The sequence below is a fragment of the Pelophylax lessonae genome (assembly GCF_965119305.1).
Source record: "Pelophylax lessonae genome assembly, chromosome: 9".
Taxonomy (NCBI): Eukaryota; Metazoa; Chordata; class Amphibia; order Anura; family Ranidae; genus Pelophylax; species Pelophylax lessonae.
Genome location: NC_138776.1, coordinates 216573691 through 216587108, shown reverse-complemented (window position 1 = coordinate 216587108; position 13418 = coordinate 216573691). Strand labels below are relative to the sequence as shown.

The following is a 13418-nucleotide window of genomic DNA, read 5'->3' as shown; positions in this document are numbered from 1 at the left end:
TGTGTGCAGTCTAGGCACATTCCAACCAACAAAAAAACACTCTGGACAAAAGTCAGATGATTGGTTGGCCGATAATCGTTGCGTGTGTACGGGGTGTTAGCGGCTCTTTGAATCCTTCTTGGTCTCAGGAGTATAGTTGGAGTAAACTTGTTTTCTGGACAGGGTGGGAATACCAGATGAGAATCCCCTGGTCTCTAGGTTCAACACACTATAAAGGGGTTTGTTTGCAAGTACATGGCTCCTCTAGTGGGCTTATGGAATCATTACAGCCTGATCTATGCCTTCCCTTTCCTAAAAATCCTTCCTTGGCTGCTTTACAAGGTCAAGATGGGGGACATTCTAGTGATTATCATAGATCCAGTCCTTGAACTCTTCCAGATTGTCCAAATCTTCTGTCTTACGAAATAATTTACAGCTCTGCTTCACAGTATCCGCCTTTAATGGCATGGCTGCTAAAGCCTAAGTTCGAAGACAGCTGTATCAATGAATCAGTGATTCCCAAGATGTTAGACCAGGAAGTCTTTCTTGCAAGTTCTACGTGGGAGACTTGCTTTGCTTGGTGTGAGTTGAGAGGCTTTCACAACATAAAATTTACTGTGGGACGAATCCTCTAATTACAGGTGGGCTTGGACCAGCAATTGGCCCTTAGCACCATTAAGAGTTAGGTCTCTCTGCACTTTCGATACTGTAGATTCCCAATCTTTGATCCAGACTTATGTGCAGGATGTCTCCCATTTGGCTTTTCCTGTTTATTCCCCTGGAAATCCATGGGACTGGAATTTGGTTCTCTTGACAGTGTAGAAACTGCCCTCTGAACCTAGAAGGGTTATTTCCCTTTCTACTTTTCACAAGGTTGTGTTTTCTGTTACCATCACCTCTGTGAGGCAAGTGCCCAAACTGGCAGCCTTACCATGAAAAGAACCCTTCCTGATCTTACAGGGACAAGGTGTGTTGAGGACCAAAACTTCCTTCTTGTAGGAGGGTAGTGTTCACTTTTAACCTCATCGCATCGTTTTTTCTGTCTGGCTCAATTTCGTCAGATCTCCCTCCATTGCCTGAATATAGTTTAGGCTGTGAGAGAATATCTCACTTTTTTTCCTTCCAAAAGACTCTTATTGTCATTTCTGAGGCTCTCTGTAGGGGTGAACCGGCTTCCTGTTTGCTCCAACAGACCATCATTTAAGCTTCTGGTCTTAAGTGTTGCCAAACCCAGGAGTCTGCACTCGCCATATCTGATATCCCACAGTACACAGAGCATGGAAATGCAATTATTTAGTAAATATAAACTACTAAATACCTTTTTTCATCGGCAGTTAGAGCAGTCTTGTGACTTCTATCAGTGTCTGGTTAAATCTTGTAGGAAGAGTTTTCGTTCTGCTCTGACTGTCCTAAAAGGCTGCAGGACCCCGACCCTCTGTCTGGACAGTGCTGATTGGCCCTGTGCTGATCACATGCACTCTTCCAAGGAAAAAAAAAAACTCTCTAGCAATACACACCAAACTGAACATGTGCAGCATGTCCCCTAGCCCCTGTTCAATCAGGAGATGGCTTGATGACTGTGGAAGAAGGGGGGAACAGAGAAGACAGGATACAGCTCTTTTGGGGAGAAAGATGGCCACCAAGTTGGAGGGGCTTTTAAACTAGGAGACGGGGGGGAGGGCTCAGAAGTAGAATCAGTCAGGAGGGAGCAGAGGACTGAAGGCAGTTGTAGGGTCAGCAGCGACAGTAGGTCGACAACATCAATTGGCGGGTCTGTGCACGAAAACCGCAGACCAAACAGAAACAGAAATAAACATAACCGCCAATCACGTTTAACTTCTGTAAAACTAAGAGGGGTATATGCTAATGCCAGGAGCCTAGCTAATAAGATGGATGAGTTGGAAATGTTAGTACATGAGGAGGACATAGACCTTGTGGGAATAACAGAAACTTGGTTCGACCCCTCACATGACTGGCTGGCCAATATCCAAGGGTATTCGGTGTACCGGAAGGACAGGGTAGGAAAAAGAGGGGGAGGGGTATGTCTCTATGTCAAGAACAATATAAAGGTGCTAGAAAGGAGTGACATTACGGATGGGATGAGCATGGAGTTAGAATCTGTGTGGGTTGAACTCGATAAGGAAGAAGATAAGGGGAAAAGTAGTTGTGGGGGTTTGCTATAGGCCACCTAACCAAGGGGAGGAGGTAGAGCTGGAATTTTTAGCACTAATGGGTAAAGTGGCAAAACTGGGATCAGTCATCATATTGGGGGACTTCAATTATCCCGACATTGACTGGGAGGAGGGGACTGCACACTCACAGAAGGCCCGTCTATTCACGGAAACCTTACTGGATAATTACATGTCACAGTTGGTGGATTCCCCTACCAGAGAAAACGCAGTCCTGGATCTATTGATCACTAATGACCCAGACATAATCTTGGAGGTAGGAGTCCAGGACAACCTGGGCTCTAGCGATCACAGGATGATCACATTTAGTGTAAATAACAATATAAAAAGGCAAGTGGGGAACATAAGAACCCTAAACTTCAGACGGGCAAACTTTCCAAAATTGTACTCATTGATGGAAAGGGTAAACTGGGACCGAACCCTAGGATCCCTGACCACAGAGGAAAAATGGGAATGCTTTAGGAACATATTAAGCAAAGGCATCTTGCAGTGCATTCCTATGGGAAATAAATTTAGAAGAGACAAAGCCAAACCTGGCTGGCTAAACCGTAGTGTTAAACTTATTAGGGGAAAAAAATTGGCCTTCAAGAAATCTAAATCAGAGGGTACAGTATCGGCCTTCCAGCAATACAAGGAGGCAAATAAGAAAAGTAAACAAGAAATCAAGATGGCTAAAATCAACTTTGAGAGACAAATAGCGGAGGATAGTAAAAAAAAAAAAACCCAAAGAAATTCTTTAAATATATCAACAGCAAAAAAACTAAGGCAGAGCATATTGCACACATAATTAACGATGATGGGAGGATGGTTACAGAGGACACTGAAAAAGCAACCGTGCTGAATGCTTTTTTCTCGTCAGTCTTTACGCAGGAAAAGGAGGGGTACACTGACCATGACTGTATGGTTAGTAGTAATACACAGGACTTGCCACTATGGCTAACAGAGGGTGAAATCAGGGAAAGGCTGGATAAACTTAACACAAACCAATCACCAGGCCCGGATGGCGTACATCCGAGAGTACTCAAGGAACTCAGTAAGGTTATATCCAGACCACTGTTCCTGATCTTTGCTGACAGTATTAGGACAGGAGATGTACCAGGGGATTGGAGGAAGGCTAACGTGATTCCGATATTCAAAAAGGGCCAGAGGCATATCCCGGGAAATTATAGGCCTGTCAGTTTGACATCAATAGTATGTAAACTTCTAGAGGTGATGATAAGGGACTATATCGTAGAGTTTGCTAAAGACAACAACATCATCAGCAGTAATCGGCACGGGTTTACAAATGAGCGTTCTTGTCAAACCAATCTATTAACATTCTACGAGAAGGTGAGCTGTGAGCTAGATAGGGGCAGACCAGTGGATGTGGTGTACTTGGATTTCGCTAAGGCGTTTGATACAGTTCCCCACAAGCGCTTAATTTATAAAATAAGGTCTGCAGGTATCGACAGCAGGGTTTGCTCTTGGATACGGAACTGGCTAAAAGGGCGTGTCCAAAGGGTGGTAATAAACAGCGCATACTCAGACTGGTCTGCGGTAGTAAGCGGGGTCCCCCAGGGCTCAGTCCTGGGACCAACCTTGTTCAATTTATTCATAAACAGCATTGAGGACGGGATTAGTAGTTCGTTATCAGTTTTTGCAGATGACACAAAATTGGCCAGGGCAATAACTGCACAGCATGAAGCAGATATCCTACAGAATGACCTGGACAAAATTACGGAGTGGGCAACGACATGGCAAATTAGGTTTAACGTGGAGAAGTGTAAGGTTTTGCACTTGGGGACTAAAAACATAAAAACACAATACACATTAGGAGGGGAACCCTTGGGGGAATCAAAAATGGAGAAAGATCTGGGAGTCTTGGTTGATGATAGATTAGGCAACAGCATGCAATGTCAAGCGGCAGCTGCCAAAGCCAGCAGAATATTAGCATGCATAAAGAAAGGGATGTATTCCAGAGATAAGACTATAATCCTTCCACTTTATAAAACTCTGGTCCGACCGCATCTGGAGTATTCTGTCCAGTTCTGGTCGCCAGTCCTCAGGAGGGATGTGTTGGAGCTGGAGAAAGTCCAGAGAAGGGCAACTAAACTGATTAGGGGGTTGGAGGACCTTAACTATGAAGAGCGGCTGCAATCGCTCGATTTATTTTCCCTGGAGAAGAGACGTCTGAGAGGGGACATGATAGCAATTTATAAATATCTCAATGGGGATCTCAGCTTAGAAAAAAAGCTGTTCATTCGAAGGAATTGCATGAGGACTCGAGGACATACAATGCGATTAGAGGAGAAGCGTTTTAACCTCAGGCAACGAGGAGGGTTCTTTACTGTTAGGACTACAAGATTGTGGAATTGTCTACCACAAGAGGTGGTTTCTGCAGGTAGTATGGAGACTTTCAAAAGACTCTTAGCCCTTAATCTCCTGATCCTTGAGATGTAAGTCTATGTTAGATGATTACAGTCACACACACCTACACAGGTTGAACTGGATGGACTATTGTCTTTATTCCACCTCACCTACTATGTAACTATGTAACAGCCTTTTTACGCAATGCCGAGGATTAACCCTCTAGGTTCCACAGTGAGTATAACACAAATGCTTTACTGCATATACAGGCTGATTTTACAGTTGTGGGTTTAGTAACACTTTAACCACTTAAGCCCTGGAAGATTTTACCCCCTTCCTGACCAGGGGGCATTTTGCGATTCGACACTGCTTGACTTTAACGGACAATTGCACGGTCGTGCTACGCTGTACCCGAATGAATTAGATGTCTTTTTTTTTCCCACAAACAGAGCTTTCTTTTAGTGGTATTTGATCACCAGTGCGGTTTTTTTTTTTTTTTTTTTTTTTATGAAATTCCCCAAAAAAATTATGTAAAAATCAAAATTTTTTTAAATTTTTGACCAATTTGTTTTCTGCTACCTATGTTTGGTAAAAAAAAAATCACAATAAGCGTATTTTGATTGGTAAGGGAAAGATTTATGTCATTTTCGTTTGTTTTTTTTTTTTTGTTTTTTTAACGAGTAATGGCGGCGATCTGCGTTTTTTTTTTTTTTTTTTTTTTTTTTTTTTTGCGGGAATGTGACATTGCGGCGGACAGATCGGACCCTTGACTGACATTTTTGACACTTTTGGGGGTACCAGTGACATTACTGCAGTAATCAGTGCTATACATATGCACTGTTACTGTAAAAATGACACTGGGAGGGAAGGAGTTAACTTTATTGGAGAGGGAGGGGTTAAGTGTGTCCCTAGGGGCGTGTTTCTTACTGTCATTGGATGTGGCTGTGTGTGTAACAGCACAGATCAACCGCCCTACATAGCAGGACCGAGTGATCTGTGCTTTTACACAGGGGAGAATGACAGGCGGCTGTGTTTACATTAGCCGCCTGCCTTTCTCCCTCTCTACCCGACGATCGCGTGTGACCGGCGGACATCGGGTCCGCCGGTCACACGCGCCAGCTTCTTCGGGTACGAGCGGGGGGGAGCGCGCCTCCGGCGGCACGCGCTCGCCCCCTATTCGCTCCCAGGCTAGTGACGTACTGGTACGTCACTTTGCCTGGGAGGGGCTGACCGCCGCCGTATGTAGTCGGGCGGCGGTCGGCAAGTGGTTAAAGAGCAGCTTAACACCCCACCCACCGCCCGTTTATTTTTTTTTAATCCCTGCTTACCTGATGCTGGGTCGTCTTCATTTCACATATTGGCCCACTCAGCAGATCCAGCATTGCCCTGCTGAAATCCACTTCTCTGCTGCCACTTCTCGGTCCAGGGTTGCCATTTTCCTCTGTGATGTCTCAGGAGGCGGTCATCTCTTCCGAATTCAGGCAGCCGCCTCCTGATGTCATGCTCCTAAGTGCGCCCCCTCCCTCCTCCTCCTGTTATGAATGGTACACTGCAAAATCTGCTTTTGGGTTTCACCTTTCCTGTCAAGGCACACTCTAATAAATCTGTAAGTGCCTCTTGGGTTCTTCAGGATTATGTTACCGTTTCTAGGATATGCAAGGCTGCTACCTGGTCTTCTTTTCAAATGTTCAACTTTTACCACTTGAAGGTTCAGGCCCCATCTGATGCAGCTTAAGGAACTGCAGTCCCTCATTTTGTTTTTGTGCCCACCCCTAATTTGAACTTTTGGAACCCTAATTCGAGCGTTTTGATATCCCAACAGTATTAGACTTTGTGTCCCTCCATGAACGAGAAAGGGGGGGGGGGGAAGGATTAGTAACTGTAAAATCCTTTTACTTATAATAAAGCTTACCTGTAGGTTAAATGAATATCTCTTAAACGTGCACGGTTTAGGAGATATTCTAGTAAGCAGCAGCCAGGGACCTCACCAGCGCATGCGCTCTGAAGGAACGGCACACCCATGCTGTTCCTTCAGAGTGCTGTGCCGCGGCCGTGACTCCCGCACTGCATTCTAACGCCCACAGCCCACGAACCTGGAAGGAAGAGGAAGACCAAGTGAAGATGGAAGACTCTGCAGAGGTGACAGCGTGCCTCAGGAGGGCTTCACTTTTAGGAAAGTCTTTCATAATGTGCTAGTAGGCATATTAGCACATTGTGCATTTGCCTTGCAGGTAGAAAGTGTTTTGTTTTTTTTTTACTTATTCAACATTTACTACCACCTTTTTTATGCATTTTTTTTTTTTTTTTTTTCTTGTCGGTCACATTTTTGTATGCAGAATTTTATTTTTTCACATACCATTGGAAGTGTTTTATTATCTTTTAGACAAGGGAAAAAAAAATAGTGCAGAAACAGAAAGCATTGGAAGTTATCAGTTAGCATTGTTCCCTGCTATCTTTGTGGACTACAGAACACCTCCCACTGTTAATGGAGAAGAGAAGGCGTTGTGTAGTCCTAACAGTGTCCAAGTCCTAACTCCTTGTGCTGGGGCGACAATGCTGGGCTGTACAGTAGTCAGCCTAGGATTGAAGTGTGTTAAAAGTAGATTACCTGGTTAAAATAAAATACAAAAACATATGCAGCCACCGCATTAGGGACCCGAATGAAGCCACAACATTGGGAACAGGTAAGCTGCAATATTATGATTTTTTTTCTTGGGATTAGATAAGGTTTAACAGCAGCAGCTGTGAGTGTAATCGACTCGCACTGTCCACAGAACTTGTACTTATTGTCCCAGAATGCAGTAAACTGATTGGGCAGAGAAGATCCTGCCATTCATCTGCCCCAACCTACATTCACAGAATGTTTTGCATTGTAGGACAATAAATGTAAAGGGAAAAAAAGGGGGAAAAAAAAAAAAAACGAATGCAGCCACCACATCTAAGCAGACAGGTAAGCTCCAAAACTGTTGACTTCTGTTCTTGGGTTTAAATACCATTTCAAGGATAAGTCCACCTTTGTAAAAAAAAAAACAAATGCACATCTTTTTCAGGTAAAAAGATGTACCTTTTATTTTTTTTATTTGAAGCCTGTAAAGCATTGCACCCACGGTCAGCAGGTCATGGGTGCAATCTCAGGTTCATGTAGACTGTCAGTGTAGCTGTCTGCCTGTACCTCATCTGGAAAGGCAGTTACTGAATGACAGGAAGCATCAATGAACTACCAAGAGCGCTCATTAGCGCCCTGTTAATTGAATGACGTGGCCAGGTGGTTGGAGCCCCCTGTGACCGCAGGTGTGGGGTGAAGATCCCCGGTCCTCTGCACATTGGAAACATGGGGGGGTTGAATGCGGGGGTTGCTGCATCAGTAACATGTTAAACCCTGAATAGGGGACTAACATGTTAGGAAAGGTGAAATTATCCTTTAAGGTATATATATATATTTTTTTGGTAATTTTAGATACCACCTAAAGTGGTTCCAAAGGCAATATTTTTTTGTTACCTGAACCCCTTCCCTACCGGTGCATTGTAAAATGGCGCAGGCAGGAACATTTCCTCCCTCCGGGCAGGTGTCATAGGATCTCTGCCCGTACTCGCTGCTCTTGTGCGCCCCACAACCCCGGTGATCGGGTATGAAGCGTGTCCCTCAGGACACAGCCCATCCCCGATCAGGGTAAAGAGCCAATGAAAATGGCTCTTTACCACATGACCGGCTGTTTCCAACAGCCGGTAACATGTTCTGTGCTCGATCTCGCTGCTCCTGCATGCCCCTGGGGGCGCGCAGATTGGCAATCGGGTTAGCGGCATGTCCCTCTGACACAGCCCATCCTTAATCAGGGTAAAGAGCCAATTAAATCCTGTGTGAGGAGGAGATTGCAGTAACAGACAGTTAACAATTACAGTGCACAATATAACGCACACAAATTGCCCAGTAATAAAGAGTACCTGCCTGCAGCCCATGAGGGCACCCGAGGACCTGCCTGCAGCCCATGAGGGCACCCGAGGACCTGCCTGCAGCCCATGAGGGCACCCGAGGACCTGCCTGCAGCCCATGCCTCATAGAATATAGGCTGGGGTGTTTTGCTTTCCAAAATGGGGTAATTTTGGGGGCATTTCCATTGTCCTGCTGCTCCAGGGCCTTCAAAAATGTGATAGGTAGTAATGAAATTAGTTGTGTAATTTATGCTCCTAGAACACCTGAAAGTGTTACTTGGATGTTGGGCCTCTGTATATGGCCAAGCTGTAAAAAAGTCTCACACATGGTATCGCCATAGTTTTTTAACACGCAAAGTTGTCATTTTTTAAGATTTTTTCTAACACATGGCATAGACATAGCAAACATTACATCCCAAAATACATTCTGCTGCTACTCTTGAGTATGGCGATACCATGTGTGAGACTTTTACACAGCCTGGCCACATAGAGAGGTCCAACATGCAGGGAGCATTGTCAGGCGTTCTAGGAGCATAAATTACACACATAACTTCCTGAGTACCTATCACACTTTTGAAGGCCCTGGAGCACTAGGACAGTGGAATTTGGAATTACCCACAAAATTACCTCATTTTGGAAAATAAACACCCCAATGGCATAATGAGGCTTTTGAATATGTCCTTTTTTTTTTTTCTCCACGTTTTTGGAAAATGTGGAAAGAAAATAACAAAAGGGAAAAAAAAAAACACAACACAAATATTCATTTTCTTTGCACATTTTCCCAAAATGTGTGGGGAAAAAAAGGACATATTCAAAAGCCTCATTATGCCTCAGATTATACATTGGGGTGTTTTTTTTCCAAAATGGGGTCATTTTGTGGGTAATTCCATTGTCCTGGTGCTCCAGGGCCTTCAAAAATGTGATAGGTCGTCAGGAAATTATATGTGTAATTTATGCTCCTAGAACACCTGACGGTGCTCCTTGCATGTTGGGCCTCTATATGTGGCCAGGCTGTGTAAAAGTCTCAAATATGTGGTATCGCCATACTCAGGAGTAGCAGAATGTATTTTGGGATGTAATTGCAAGAAAGCGTTTTCTGTGTGTGAGAAATAACCTGTTGTTATGACAATTTTGTGTTTAAAAAAAAAAAAAAAAAAATTTTCTCAAGAATTGTGGGAAAAAATTACTACTTCAAAAAACTCACCATGCCTCTTACCAAATATCGTGGAATGTATACTTTCCAAAAAGGGGTCATTTGGGGGGTATTTGTACTGTCCTGACATTTTCAGGGCCTCAAGAAATAAAATAGGCCATCAGTATATCAGGTGTGATCAGTTTTCAAGGATTGGCACCATGGCTTGTAGACTCTGACTTTTACAAAGACTTAGTAATATCCTCTAATTTGGGTTATTTTTACCAAAGTTATGTAGCATTATAAATTTTGGCCCAAATTTATGAACAAAAATGACCTATTTTGCAAAATTTTACAATAGAAGCTAAAAAAGGTGTTTTTCTTTTCTCTTTTTTTCACTTGTATCGCAAAAAATAATAAAAAACCCAGTAGTGATTAAACACCACTAAAAGAGATTTGTTTGAAAAAAAGCTAATAAAAGTTTTGTTTGGGGGGGGGGGGGGTTGAAAGTGCCCTGTATTGAAGTGGTTAATGCACTCTCTGCATTGAAGTTAAAAACCCACCTGTTTGTAGATAACCCCCTATACTTCCCTGAGCCTGATCTCAAGCCAGCTCTGTGTCCAAGAACAGCGGCTCTGTGGGCTCTCTCCTCACTGGAGATTAGGTAGCAGAGGGAGCCATTGTCTTCTGGGGCTTTCAATCACAGCCAGTGAGGAGGGGGCAGAGCTGAGCCACAGTGATTTATGGCTGAGGCCTGCTGATCGGCTGTAGCCAATCCCAGCACAGAGCCCTGTGTTTACATACACACAGGGTGCTGTACACAGATCAGTGTTCTGGCTGTTCTTCCTTCAAAGCAGGGAGAAAAAACAGCCAGATCTGTTAGCAAAAGCAGCACACATTGCACTTGTTAGTTAACCCCTTGATTGCCCCTAGATAGTATCCCCTTACCAGCTAGTGTCATTAGTACAATTCCATTGTACAGTATTGTCAATGATCGCTGTATTTGTGCTACTAGTGACAATGTCAGTTAGTGACCCTCCCAGATAGTGTTTGTTAGCGCCAGATTGCCTGCCACATCACAGTCCCACTATAAGTCGCTGATCACCGCTGTTACCAGTATAGCGTCTATAGCTGCGTAAATTCCAGTATATACCATAGTTTGTAGACGCTATAACTTTCACACTAAGGCCCCTTTCACACGGGCTTTCTGTATGTCCGTATATCACCCCATCCGTTTGCGGGTGATATACGGACATAATGCATGTCAATGGGATTGCGGATGACACCGCTGACATCCGATTTGCGTCCTTTCAGTTCTGTTCCGTTATTTGGAACGGAACAGAACCCTATTTTTTCTTCCGTTTAAAAAAACGGAAAGGACGCAAAATCAGATGTCAGCGGTGTCATCCGCTGACATCCACAATCCCACAGCCATGCATTATGTCCGTATATCATCCGCAAGCGGATGGGATGATATTCGGACATACGGACCAGATGACACAAATGTCATCCATGTCCGTGAAAAAAAAAAAAAAAAAGTGCCAGAACGGATCGCAATACGGTCCGCTCCGTGTGAAAGGAGCCTAACTGATTAATATACACTTACAGGCTGTCCCCGGGTTACAAACAAGATAGGGACTGTAGGTTTGTTCTCAAGTCGAATTTGTGAGTCGGAACAGGTACATTTTTTAAGTTTAGCCTCAGGCAAAATAATTTTAATTTTTTTTCGTTTGGATAGCATAGGGAAGGGTTAACACCTCTGTACCATCTTTTTTGCCGTCTGTACCCATTCAGAAGATTTCATCTCACGATCTGTCCCTATGACAACTGGATTTTGAAAATGTTGGGTTGTTGTGGAAGCTAGGATTAGTGATAAAGCTTTAGTGGAGACACCTTTTTTCCCATGGTAACTCTTACAGGAGTGAATTTCTCTTCCTAGGGGGAGATTTCTCCTCTCTTCCTATTGTCTCTCTCTGTAAGTCGGATGTTTGTAACCCGGGGACCGCCTGTATTGACATGTAGCAAAATGCATTTTGACCAAAACTTATGACAAAATTAGATTCTTTGATTTTTTTTTTTTTTTTTGGATGTTTTATAACAGAAAATATTGTGTAATATATATTGTTTTCAAAATATTCAGTCTTTTTTCATTTTATATAAAAAAAAAAAATGAAAAAACCCAATGGTGATCAAATGCCACCCAAAGAAAGCTCTATTTGTGTGAAAATAACTATATAGATTTAATTTGGGCACAGTATTACATGACCGCGTAATTGCCAATTAAAGAAGTGCAGTGCTGAATAGCAAAAAATAGCCTGGCCATGATGGGGGTAAAGTTTTCCGGAGGTCAGGTGGCTAAAGTGCAGAGTAAATAGACAATTTTTAAATAAATAGCTACCGTATCAAATAGATGACTTTCAGAGAAAGCATACATTTTTTTCCTGTATTTTTATACCTGCAATTTTAATGCTTCCAGGATAATTCTACCATTTTTATATCTCTCAATTTATTTATTTTTTTTAGGTGCCGGTGGTACTCAGAGGCTTACAAGAGCTGTTGGAAAATCTTTGGCCATGGAGATAGTCCTTACTGGTGATCGCATATCTGCTAATGAAGCCAAGGAAGCAGGTTTCCATTTTCTTGTGATTACTTTTTAGAAGGAGAATTACCAGAGGTAGAACAGGAAATATTATAATTTGTAAGAACTTGCCCTGAATCATTATTTTTACATTTTACCCTTGTTATCTGTATACACAGAAACCATTTCATTTGGTAGAATAATTGCCTGTACATGGAAGTACAAATAGTTTATATGTCCGATATGTGCATCAGCTTATGAATATAAGAACAAACCACTTGTAATGGAGTATCTTCTCTCGGGTTTCTCACAGCGGCACAATATTATTAAACAGGCTGCCGATGCATTGAATTCGAATTATGGCAAAAAAAAGCACCTGCCTCTTTTTAGAGAATGTAACAGTGGAAGTGGGTAGTAAGATGCACATTTTGTTTGGGAGGTACGGGTTTGATTATCCAACCGTTTAGATTTTCTCGGATGCCACATCTGTAAGATCTTTGGAGTTACAATTGCGGACTGTAAATGGCTTTGCTTCATTTTATGCTTAGCATCGCACACCCCCTATTGGTTTTTCAGTTTATTCTTAAAAATTAGGTAGAGGGGGGCCTAGATCTGCCAAATTCATTTTGGCTGTACTTGCCCACTAAAGTAGGTAAGATAATAGAAAATGTATTATTGTAGGGTAAACTTGCAGTATAGTGTTTTTTTGTCTTTCATAAAGATTTAAACTAACAAAATGTCTGTTTTACTACTTGTCCCTGCAGGACTTGTCAGCAAAGTGTTCCCAGCAGATAAGGTTGTGGAAGAGGCTATCGGCTGTGCTGAAAAAATAGCAGGGCACTCTAAACTTATTGTGGCTATGGCCAAAGAGGCTGTCAATGGGGGTGAGGGAAAAACGTCTTTGTATGTTAGAAGTCTGTATTGTCCAAGCTGTACTAACAAAATGGTAGAGGCAAGCTAACTTTTTTTTATTACCAGCTTGCTCTATTCATTATCTGCTAAATATATTGATTCATGCTAGGGGTGAGGAAGTTCATATTGAATTTAAGGACATTTAAAAGGACAACTTTACCTTTTTTAAGGCCGATTTTCGGATTGTTAGTATGGTGCTTTCGACAGCCGATTACGGATTTTCAGATGACAAGAACTGGATGTGTCGGCTATAAAATTTTTATCGTACATCAACACAACGTCCGATTTTAGTTTGATTAGTACAGTTTTCATCTGAAAAAAATCGTAAGAGCAAGACTAGGCATGCTCAGAA

The 13418-nt window shown here is 42.7% G+C and overlaps 2 protein-coding genes across 2 annotated transcripts in view; one reads left to right on the top strand and one right to left on the bottom strand.

The window, feature by feature from the left end:
* LOC309563331 (uncharacterized protein) overlaps positions 1-13418 on the bottom strand; it is a gene marked incomplete at its 3' end in the record, with an annotated part of 417962 nt that overhangs the window by 214018 nt on the left and 190526 nt on the right. The gene's annotated exons all lie outside the window — the stretch shown is intronic.
* ECHS1 (enoyl-CoA hydratase, short chain 1) overlaps positions 1-13418 on the top strand; it is a 46371-nt gene that overhangs the window by 31524 nt on the left and 1429 nt on the right. The window contains exons 5-6 of the mRNA XM_082266864.1: positions 12100-12204; positions 12919-13038. Coding sequence (XP_082122990.1) covers positions 12100-12204; positions 12919-13038 — 225 coding nt within the window. The remainder of the gene's footprint in view (positions 1-12099; positions 12205-12918; positions 13039-13418) is intronic.